At 43.5% G+C, this 12249-nt stretch overlaps 1 protein-coding gene across 1 annotated transcript in view; it reads left to right on the top strand.

The window, feature by feature from the left end:
- Positions 1-12249, top strand: part of LOC102383995 (phosphatidylinositol 4-phosphate 3-kinase C2 domain-containing subunit gamma-like) — a gene marked incomplete at its 3' end in the record, with an annotated part of 97886 nt that overhangs the window by 82499 nt on the left and 3138 nt on the right. Inside the window, exon 8 of the mRNA XM_025193864.1 lies at positions 9355-9486. Within this exon, the coding sequence (XP_025049649.1) occupies positions 9355-9486 (132 nt within the window). The remainder of the gene's footprint in view (positions 1-9354; positions 9487-12249) is intronic.

Below are 12249 nucleotides of genomic sequence, written 5' to 3'. Positions count from 1 at the left end.
CCCGCCCCCTATTCCTCTCAAACCCTCCTGTGGACACTGTTAGCCCCCCAGTCCCTCCCACAGACCTTGCCTGTCCCCCATGGACCCCATCTTCCCTCCTGATCACCATGCAGATGCCCCATTCCCCTGAGCCTGTCCCCCAACCCCACTACTAACTCCCCCATTCCAACTTACCTTAAATCAGCTGGCCATTTTTAACTCAATCTGACCTCTCCCTAACATTCCCAAATGTCTCTATGTAGCCTAAATTAGATCAGACCAGCTATTTTTCACCTGATCTAACCTCCCCAAACATCTGTACAGATTGGTATTCAGATTGGCCTAACCCTAGGTAGGTCAATTTAAATGTAACATCTGCATGTACCCTTTTTTCTCTGTCCAGTGAGACAAAAATCAATGTGATTTTGGTTGTGGAATGGGAAACCTATATTCATCAAATACCTGTCTGAAAAGTGAAAAGGGGAGAATGAATTATTGTCAGTCATATCTTATTTTCACATATGCTTAGTCTCTAAGGTGGTCTGAGCTATTCCTTGTTAGTAGCTACTCTGCACACCCCATATCTAATATGTTGTTGTTGTTTTAAGCTGTAAAATAATTTGTCAGTGTTATTCTAAAATATGCAGCATATCATGCAGAAATGCAAACACTCCTCAAAAATATCCATCATAATTTACAGAACTTCACAGGGTACTCTGAAAATATAAACAAGATTTTTTTTCCCATCCAGGGGTGACACAGCCATTGGCTTAGTCACAATTTATGTATCTATAATGATAACACACTGCTCTAAAGGAGTGAGTGAGTGAGTGAGTGAGTGATCTGTATACTCCCGAAAGAGAGAAAAAACCTCTCTTGTTTTCAAGGTCTGCTTGATAAATAAACCCATATAATCTTCAAACTGTCCCAATTAAGGTTGTGACAGAGCACTTCCATTTTAGCAGCTCCTGAGCATGCAGTTGTGTCCAAACTGTACATGCAAAGAAGAAAACCTGCAAGCATTTAATTCTAAAAGTCAGAGTGGGCAGAAACAAATAAGAAGGATGGGAGATGCATTCATTTTAAAAGAACAGGATGGAAAGTGATGAGTCAGTTTAAGACTTGAGAAAGCTCTAAAATTTACTAAGCCACACAAGTAAACACATCCAATATCCTTCCCCCTTCAGTACCTATGGCAATTATTTAAAAAGTTCCATTTTTATTTTTCAAAATCCTTATGCTACAAATAGCAAGATACTGCGCTTAATGCATTCCTACTCATAACTCCATTCAGGGAAGTTAGAACAAGGAAGCAATGTTATTCAAAGATATCCACTTATTATATTAATTACAGGTACTAACCTTCTCACTGCAGTTCAGCTATAGACCTTGAGTTTGAAAATAGTATAGCTCATCTTGGGGCAGTGTTTCTCTTTCAGATGTGGAAATGGATGAGTTTCAGAAATGGCTTTATCAGCATGTAGACACACTGTAGCTTAATAAAAGGAATGTTATCTGTACAGAGACACAGAGAATATTTAATAGGAGAGCTTATATTTGCTCAAGGAATATATTTCACACTTTTAGGGAGCAAGTATGTAAGCAAAAGCAAGGAATATGTGAAAAAAATTAAATTAATTTTCCCTGAGCTTGGGTCCATGACATTTATGCAGATTTCTGCTTTCACCTTTGGGACCCAAATTCTGCACCTCAGTTCATCAGTATGTATATCTGGAACACCTTGAAGGCAATGGAAGGCAGTGTAATCTGACGCATGAAGATTTAAAATGCAATATTTTTTAAATCTATGCTTTTTTCACAAACATTTAATACCTTTGAGCTATATGTTTGTGCAGAAATGCAGTTCATGAAATATCCACTCAGTTTCCTACCTATATGCCAGAAGCAGTGCAGTTTTTTCACACACACCTTAGTATAAGAAGTCACTATTTCTAGAAAGGAAGAACATGTCTTTTATAGCATCTCCTATTAAAATGAACAGAAGACAAAAGCAGTAATAAAACAGCAGCTTAAATTAACACATAATTCATGGAAACTTTTTAAAATTTCCAGTTAATCTGGATTCAGTTGCCTTCAGAAGCTTTCTTGTCCACATTTGTTGGTTTTTTTTTTTAATGAAACTCAGTTAAGCCACTATGATCATCATCACTGGCAATCCCTTGTAGTCAAGAATGATTGTCTTCCATGATTCTTACCTATGGATCCAAAGAGGAGTGACAAGGCCAATCCAGGATTGACAGACTCTGCTGCAGCTTGGGCACATGTTTCTGTATGGGGTGGATGGTTCTGGATTCTTTCGTTGGTCTGCAACACACTGTTTATGCCACTTCCATTTTTCCATCTCCTGCTGTCATAGTTAAGGTTTCAAAGAACTGAGATCCTTGAAGCAGACTCTTCCTCCATTTGAGGTGGTCCTGGGCAATAGTCTCCCACAAGTTGATATTGATGTTGCATGTTTTCAACTTGGCCTTGAGGACATCCTTAAAGTGCTTTTTCTGCCCTCCTCTTGAGTGTATGGATTGAATGAGCTGGGAGAATAAAACTTGATTTGGGAGCTTGGAGTCAGACATCCAGATGATGTGGCCAGACCAGTGAAGTTGATGTTAGATGATTGTCGCTTCGCTGCTTGTGATGTTTGCTTCTGAGAGGATATTGGTATTAGCGTGTCTGTCTACTCACTGGATTCAAAGCATCTTCTGCAGGCATCACTGATGTTACTTTTCCAATGACTTTAGGTGTCTTTTGTGCATTGTCCACATCTCAGCTCCATACAGTAAGGTGGGGATCATGACTGCTTAATAAACCATGAGCTTGGTTTTGGATCTGATGTCACAATCTTCAAACACCCATTTCCTCAGGTGTCCAAAGGCTGCACTTGTACATTTGAGGCAGGGTTGGATTTTTTCATAAATGTCAGCCTTCTGAAAGAAATGGCTTCCAAGGTACAAGAAATACTCAGTGTTCTCCAGAGTCTCACCATGAATCTGAATGAGCAGGCCCCAGTTCCAGTAACTGAGAGCTTGTTGATGAAGGACCTTAGTCTTCTGAATGTTAAGAAACAATTACATTTTCTTGTAAGCCTCAGTAACAACACTGATGATTGCCTGAAGGTCTGCCTCCAAGTAAGCAGACAGTACAGCATCATTATTGTACTGAAGCTTTATGACTGAAGTCAGGGTGTTCTTAATTTTGGCACAGAGTCAGCTCAGGTTAAACAGCGTACTATCCATTCAGTAGTTTAGTTCCACACTGACAGGAAGCTTCTTGGTGGTCAGATTGCAGTAAGGAATATCAAGAAGAGTGTTGGAGTAATGATGCAGCCTTACTTAACTCCCATCTTAACCTCAAACAGATTTGTGAGAGATCCATTACTGAGAACTGCTGCTCACATACCATCATGCAGCAGGCAAAGAATGGTGATAAATTTCGGTGGGCATCTGTACTTCAGAAGTATCCTCCACAGCACTTCTCAGTTGATAGTCAGATACTTTCCTGAGGTCAAAGAAAGCCATATAATGGCGTTTATGTTCTTGGCATTTTTCCTGCAACTGACAAGCATTGAAGATGATTGTGTCAATTGTGCCTCGATGCCTGAAACCCACACTGAGATTCCAAGAGGAGCTCTTCAGCAATTAGAAGGAAACAGTTCAGGAGGGTTCTCACAATGATCTTTCTTGTGGTGGACGGCAAGATGATCCCTCTGTAATTTCCACAGTTGGACTTCTCTTTTCTTGAAGATTGTCACGATCATGGTGTCCTGAGGTCATCTGGGATATCCTCATCATTCCAGAACGTTAAGATGAGGGCATGGAGCTGTGATGTAACCTCCTACCTCCCCTGCTTGAAGATTTTGGTGGGGATTTCATTAACTCCAGATCCCTGTCATTCTTCATCTGCTTGATGGTTTTCCTAACCTCATCATGGGTTGGAGGGATTCTGAGGTCATTTCTGACTGGGTGTTATGGGATGGTGTGGTGAACTCTCTCATCAACAACAGGGTCTTGATTGAAAAGTTCTTCAAAATGCTCCTTTCAACAGGCATTGATATCTCCCCTTTTTCTTGATCAGGTCTCTTCCATCCTTAGGTCTCAAAAAGGTTTATCCCTGAGTGGTCAAACCATTGATAGCTTTGGTGGCACTGAAAAAACTGTTCATATCATAGATGTTGAATCTCTTTTGCCTTGCCTTCCCACCATCTGTTCTTCATATTATGATTCCTCCTTTGAAACTGCCTTGGCTTGTTGGTGATTCAGTTTCTTTTGCTTGGAGTTGGTGTCATTTTGTGAAACACAAAAGGCCTTATGTTTGTGGTTGATCAACTCTTGGAACTGTTGGTTATTCTTATCATAGATTTCATAGACATTTGGGCTGGAAGGGATCCCGAAGGATCATCGAGTCCAGCCCCCAACCCCAGGGGCAGGAAGTCAGCAGGGATCATAGGATCCCAGCAAGCTAGACATCCAAATGTGTCTTGAAGGAGTTCAAAGTGGGTGCTTGAACTACCTCCAGTAGCAGTCTATTCCAAACCTTGGGGGCTCGTACAGTAAAGAAGTTCTTCCTTATGTCCAGCCTGAATTGGTTGCTTTGGAGTTTGTGACCCTTCGATCTTGTCATCCCTTGGGGTGCTCTGGTGAACAGACGTTCCCCCAGATCCTGGTGAACACCCCTGATAAACTTATAGGTGGCCATCAGATCGCCTCTGAGCCTGCACTTTTCCAGGCTGAAGAGTCCCATGGCTCTCAGCCTCTCTTCATAAGGTCTGTTTTCCTGACCTCTGATTATGCACGTGACTCTTCTCTGCACTCTCTCAAGCTTCTTCACATCCTTTATGAATTGTGGAGCCCAAAACTGGATGCAGTACTCCAGCTGTGGCCTCACCAAGGCCAAGTACAATGGGAGGATGATGTCCCGGGACTTGCTTAAGAAGCATCTATGGATGCACGCCAGCGTTTTGCTCGCTTTACTAGCCACAGCATCACATTGAAGGTTCATGTTCATCTTGTGGTCAGTCATGACCCCCAAGTCCCTTTCATCTGTAGTGCTAACCAGCGTAGCACTGCCAAGCCTATAAGCATGCTGCAGGTTTTCCTCCCAGTGTGGAGAGCCTTGCATTTTTTGCTGTTAAACACCATCAGGTTCTTGTCCGCCCTTTTCCTGAGCCTGTCAAGATCTGCCTGGATTACCCTCCTGTCCTCAAGGGTGGATGCTTTACCCCAGAGTTTGGTGTCATTGGCGAACTTGGCCAACTCACTTCTGACACCCAATTCTACATCATTGATGAAGATGTTAAAAAGTATAGGCCCTAGGACAGAGCCTTGAGGGACCCCACTGGTCACAGGGCACCACGACGATTGACTTCCATCAACCACTACCCTCTGGGTCCTACCGCAGAGCCAATTCCCCAGCCAGCGGATCATGGTGAGATCAAGGCTGCAGTTAGCCAGTTTTGCCAAGAGGTGATCATGGGATACCAGATCAAAGGCTTTTTTAAAGTCAAGATATACGACATCAATCTCTTCCCCCTTGTCCAGGTGATAGGTCACCTAGTCATAAAAGGAAATGAGGTTGGTCAAGCAAGACCCGCAACAAACCCATGCTGGGCATCCCGCAGGATATTGCCATCAGCTAGTCTGTTAAGGATGGCCTCTTTGATAACCTTTTCCAAGACCTTCCCTAAGATAGAGGTCAGGCTGATGGGCCTGTAGTTTGCCAGATCTACTTTCCTCCCTTTCTTGAAGATAGGCACGACATTGGCCTTCTTCCAATCTTTGGGCACTTCACCAGAACACCAGGAGTTTTCAAAGATCCATGCCAGAGGCTGAGCTATGATGCTAGCCAGCTCCTTGAGTACTCTTAAGTGTAAACGGTGAGGGCCGGCTGACTTGAAAGTATCGAGCCTGTCAAGGTGTTCCTTCATGAGGTCAGCTTCAATGGAGGGTAAGGAGTCTCCCTTACCCAGGCATCCCTGACCCACAGTGGGCAGGGGTGTCCCTTGAGACTGGTGAAAAACTGACCCAGCATACCCATTTAGCAAGTTTGCTTTTTCATGGGCATTGGTTGTCAGTTGTCCCATATGGTTTAGCAGGGGTCCAATGTTTCCCTTGCTTTTCCTCTGGCTCCCCACATGTCTAAAAAAGGACTTTTTATTGTTCTTGATATTTGTAGCTAGCTGGAGTTCCATCGCAGCCTTGGCTTTCCTGGTTTGCTCTCTGCAGGTGTGGACCAGAGCAGAGTATTCCTCCTTGGTGGTGGTTCCAGTCCTCCATCCCTTGTAGGTCTTCCTTTTAAGACTCAAGAGGTCTGCTAGTTCCCTAGAGAGCCAAGGGGCTGCTGTGCTCTTTTGCTGCCTTTCCTCTGAGACGGGATAGACTTGGCTTGCGCATGCAGGATTGCTCCCTTGAGGAACAACCACTTGTCCTGAACTCCCCTCCCCTTTGGGTTGTGGCCCTTTAGGTCCTCACTGACAAGCCTCCTGAGCTTGTCGAAGTCAGCTTTCCTGAAGTCAAGGACTTCTATATTACTGACTGACTTGCCAGCTTTGCGGCGGATGGTGAAGGTGATCAAAGCCGTGCTGATGTTTCCAGGTAGAGAATCCAAGCGTCTCTTCAGAAGTGCTGATGACAGTGGACTTGAAGGCACCCCGAGTGCTGCCCACATTCTAATATTGTTGTTGATTGGAATTCACCAGTTTTCCATTGAGACACTGTTGGAAGGAGGTCTCGCTTGATTGATCCTTGAGTCCTTTTATGTTGAGTCCTTCCATCAGCATTGCTTCTGCTTCACCCACCATTGGGAGCCTGTTTGAATGACATAACTGAGTGGATGAGTCGGTGATTGGTCCAGTAGTCATCAGCTCCTAGCATAGCTCAGGTAATGTGGACATCTTTCTGGTCTCAGGCATGAACAATGATGTAGCCAGTCCAGTGCCAATGCTTGGATCACGGGTGTTGCCCTGATGTCTTGTGCCTGTTTTTTTGGCAGAACAGGATGTTGATGATGGTGAATCTGTGTTCCACACATTTGCTCATAGGAGGATGCTGTTGGAGTTGATCTTTCCCTCTCCTTTCTTGTTAATGGTTCCATTCAAGAGGTTTGAGTTCCTTCTAACTCTGGCCTTGAAATCACCAAGAAGAGTAATTCTGTGTCCCTCTGGAATGCCAGAAAGCACTGGTCAGAATTAGCATATAATTCCTCCTTGGTTTCATTGGTGGTGTCAAGAGTCAGGGCATACACACTGATGAAAGTGATTTATTGGCTCCCTGCCAGTTTAAGATGGAGAGTCACAAGGCACTCATTAATTCCAATAGAGAATTCCTTGAGTTGGTTTGTGAGTTCATTCTTGATGGCAAAAACAACTCCGTGAAGCTGGTATTCTCCTTCCTGTTTACCCTTCCAAAAGAAGGTATAGTCACCTCCTTGGTCTTTGAACTTCCCATCTCCCACTCATTGGATCTTTCTGAGTACAATTATATCAATGTAGTGTCAACTGTGTTCTTGAGCTATGATTGTGGTGCATTCTGGGCACCACTGAGAATTCACCATTAGGATTGTCTCTGTGGGTCCTGATGTTTCAGGTCCCAAAATTGGTTGTGTGCCTATGCCGATTTTGACCTCAGTAAAGATGATCCCACTAGGCATGGTTATCTAGTCAGGAAAAAGCTAGTTGGACTATGTTTAGGGTACTTCTAGCTCCCTTCCCATGTGGGGTGAGCAGAGTGGATCCTGAAGAGGGATGCTCAGTCAAAATTACAGCTGCTGAATCACACTCCTGGTTCCAAGTACTAAATGACCTTCTTGTAACTGCTGCCTTCATGCCAGTTCATGACTAGGAGCCAGTTCATGACTAGGAGTTTCAAGACCTCACAATCTTACTACCATTGTCACTAGCTGGTCACCAAAAGACTTGAAGAATGTGCTGGAAAAGCCATTTCCATGGAAGATGTCCGGGAGCACTTTCTTTTATCATGGAGAAGCTATTGTACATCAGTTTCCATGTAGTTCTTGACAGAATGTGACTTTGATCCAACAGCAAGGATGCCAAGATACTTGGAGATCCCATTCTGCTACACTCTGTCACCTTTGCCGTCACTGAGATTCTAGTATCTTCTGCCTGCTCTACTGTTGAGGACTTGTAGACCCATGGCTGGGGGCTGGATAGGCTGCTTATAATGCTGACCTACACCATGTCACAACACCATCAAATACTTTTCAGAAGGGAAAGCATTGTTATCTGCTGTCCCTACCACATCCTGCTTGGTCTGTGGCTGCTTATTTGTGAGAGTTAACTCTACTTATTTCACAGCTAATCTGGTGACAGAGTAGTACTGCTACCCAGTGTATCCACAGGTGGTGGATAGTGGCCTTCTTGCATAGTGGGTACACAGCCTTTACCTGGGACCTCTGGAGCATATATTAACAACTGTTTATAGAAGCAGGACGTTGGCTGCTGTGGTCCCCCTGCTTCACTGGTGGCAGATGAGAGTGCAATTTCTTGTGCTGTTTCTGAGCTGATGGTTGTGTTACAAGGAATTCAGATGATGGATTTGTCTAGGATGGTTTTGACAGGGATGAGTCTGCCTCAGGCAGGATTGGACTAAATGATCTCTGCAGATCCCTTGCAGCCCTGCTTCTGTGTGATTTTTAGGATTTGGTCAGAGCTGCAGGCTTCCAGACTCCAAACCACACTCCCTCTGTCTGGCATCTCAGTCCCACCCCCTTTGGCCTGACCCTATGGTTTGGGCAGTAAGAGAGCAACCAATCAGGAGGAGTCTTTGAGACGCACAAGGCAGAGCTGCCCCTCAGCCCTGGTGGGAAAGGGTGGCAGCAGGGCCTAGGCAGCCCTTACCTGGTGATCATAGGCAAGCACTGACCCATCCAAATAATCCCATGCTTCTGATGTTCTGGGAGGTGGGCATTGCCACTATGTTAAATTAATGTAAAAAATTAAGTTTGTTATACTTTTCAACCTGAGTAAGGTATCTGCTTGGACTTGCTGTAATCTTAGGTCATTTTTGCTTGAAAGGTTCTTGGATTATCATCTAAACTTTTGAAAAACCTGGCCCAAATTTCAGGTATGGGACAAAACTGAAAAACTGGCGATACCTGATTTGGTAAAAATTTCCTTAGGAATGTTTAACCCAGATTTATAATAGATGCATAAGATCTCATCACTGCTGTTTTCAGGACATTATTCTGGAAGGTATCTAAGTGTGTGTGTGTTTGGGGGGAGGAGTGTAGGGGAGGGAACTGGATGCACATGTACCATATGTGGAATGTGCCTAATGACTTCAAATTCTTAGTGATAGGTTTATCACAGAGTGTTTCTGTTTAAGTTCATATGATTTTTCTTTTCAGCATCAACAGCATAAAGTGGATAGCGTGATTGAAGAAATCAAGGCAATCTGCAGCGCCTTCTCTTCTGTGGAAACCAGGGATATTACTGATGCAGTTGAGAAACTCCATTCAGTGCCTCTGGGGAAAGCACAGGTAAAAGATGTATTGAAGCCTTTGTGAACCTGGCCTGTAGTGTGCAGAACTTATTTTCTCTAGAACATCATAACTTTAAAAAAGGGTGTCATTCATCTCTGTTTTCTCAATATGATGGTCCATAGTACTATCTTGCTAAGTATTTTCTCAGTGGCAAATGTAGGAAATAGGAAAAGCCAATGTTAAAAAGGAAAGACTGAAAGGAATGATATGTGTAGCTGAAAAACAAAAGAATGCTGATCCCATGAATAAAAGACATATGGGGCTAGCTTCTGTTCCCAGGTTTTCCATAGACTTTGTGCCACCTTGGGACAAGTATTTAGGATTGTCAATTCTCAGTGCCCAGAACTCATTTAAAGTCAGCATTTGGGAAAGGTGGGTACTTCAGCACATTTGAAAATTGGTCTTACTTTGTTGGTACAACCCTAAATCAACCCTATGCTTTTCCACTTTAATCAGATCCCCACTTCAATATCTTAAGAAATTGAATGCAATAAGTTTTTATCTTTCTTCCTGTCAATGGCTTACAGTCCACACTGAGGCAAAACTTCCATTGACTTGAGATTTTATATGGCCCAAAAGAAAAGCCCAAAAGAGTGGACTCTGTATGTTGGCCTGCTCAGACTGTTGACTGGATGAAACTATCCTTCTTTCTTCTGGGAGTAGTATCCTTTGTTCAATAATCAAATACCCAAACAGTGGTTTTGTCCCATGAATCTTGTGATATGTGTAAGAATTCTCAAGGCAAGAAAACAGACAAAAGAGATGCTTAGCTAACCAAAAAAACCCAACAAAAATTGTGAGGGGGGCTGTTGTTCATCATGTGAAAGCTCTGATCCCAGAGCAATGGTTGGAGAAAGTTAACTCAGTTCTTTGGTAGCATTTTAGGCACCATGAAAGAAGCATGTGGCATATTACCTGCATCTTACTAATCATATGTTCTTCAGATGTTCAAACACCAATAGAGCAATTGTTCTCCCTGCATATTTTTAAATGGGTAAACATATATCTGAGAAGTGAAGAGAACTGCCAAAGGACAGAAAGTGAGTGAATGGAAGAAATGGAATTTGTACTCAGAACATCTTATTTCCCAAACCAATGCTTATTCCTCCTGGATTGTGCCATCAAAAGCTTAGGCAGATCAGATTTTTCATTACAAATTAGAGTTGATATGTTTCAGTTTCTTCTCTTGCATTCTTTTTGCAGTCACTGTGGTTTAATTATTGCTTATATTGCATCCTGAATATGCTTAGTTCTTAATGGATAAATATTAAAATTCCCTGTCCTGGGAGCTTCTATTCTAAATGGGTCAGTGAAATAATGTTTCTAGTATAATGTTGATTTAAATAAAAATGTTCACAAAAATATTCTATTAGTATTTCGCATGAGAAAAAGAACAAAAAAACTACAGGAATAAAGAGATCTAAACAGATCTTGCCAAATGAAGAGGATCAGCTGTGTCATGATGTGTCCCAGCACAGCTGATCTGCTTCACTGAATGAAACAGAAGTTGCCTGTTGTACCACAGAGCCAGATTGCTGCTTCTCCTGGGAGTGGCTGGAGACCAATCTCATACGACAACACTCAGGGCATGCATCTACAAATGGGGGAACTTTGGGTTTCCCCATTAGCAGAGGAGTACCTGAGGAATCCCCAAGTATACCTTTGCAATTGAGGAAGTCTGGGGTTCCCTATTTGCAGAGGTGTGCCCCAAGTTGGATTTCCCTGGCGTGGATCTCTGTTAATGGGGAAACTTCAGTAGATATTCCCAGGGCTTCAGGGACCCAATCCTACCTACCCTAGGAATGCCCCTTGTTGTGCCACAGAGGCCCCAAATTTGTGGCCACGACATAAGTGATATGGATTTGTGCCATTATTTTGTAGCAAGTGTCTGTTTTGCTTTAAGGCGAGAAAGTGTAGGCAGCTACTCCCTTGCTGCCAAATTTCCAAACCCTTAGAGAGCCCAAGGGCCTGTGTGCTAGATCATGCACGTAGGGTGGCATAGGGCCTGATCCTAGTGTGCAGGGCTTGCCAAGGGCAATACTGGACCTCAGGAGCCAATCCCCACACTTGGCAGCCACCTAGGCTCTGGGGCCCAATTCTGGCACATGGGGCCAGGCAGAGGTAGCATGGGGCCTGATGTGGTGTGTGGGGTTTGATTCATCCTGCAGGCCAGCCTTGCACCACTCATCTGGTCCACAGGACCAAAAATTTGAGCACCACCGACTCACAAGATTTAAGGAGCTAAGCTACTTCTTCAGCTTCCTGCTTTTACTGAAAATATGATCATGAACACTAGTGATTCACAACACTGGCTGAAGAAAGTTTGGAATGACTGCTTGGGGGCGGTGGAGTGGGGGAATCTAGAATGGAAACAGCAACCTTTTTTAGTGTCTAGAGCCTCAACTTGGGATTGTGTTGGAAGCTGAATTCCACTTGCAATGAGGAGAGCCCCTGATTATGAACAAACTGTAAGTGGCCTCTCCAGCTTCAGATGTCACAGAGTCAATGATCAGAACTGCCCTACTTGAAATCCAGCAGAACAGATGTATGGGATAGTATCAGAGAGCAATAGCTGAAGCATAATCTTGGGTACCTTCAGTTGAAAATCTGCCTCCTTAAAATGCATCAGTGAATTGTTTTGGGGGGAAAGGGGAGGGAATGAGGCACAAATCAGGGAAATACAGGAATGCAGATCATCTTTCATGAGCTTTACATTTCTGTTAGTGAGAAAAATCCAACACGAGTTTGGGTTCTGTTTTT

Source organism: Alligator sinensis, unplaced genomic scaffold, assembly GCF_000455745.1.
Source record: "Alligator sinensis unplaced genomic scaffold, ASM45574v1 scaffold775_1, whole genome shotgun sequence".
Classification (NCBI taxonomy): Eukaryota; Metazoa; Chordata; order Crocodylia; family Alligatoridae; genus Alligator; species Alligator sinensis.
This window is presented reverse-complemented; position numbering and strand designations above follow the sequence as displayed.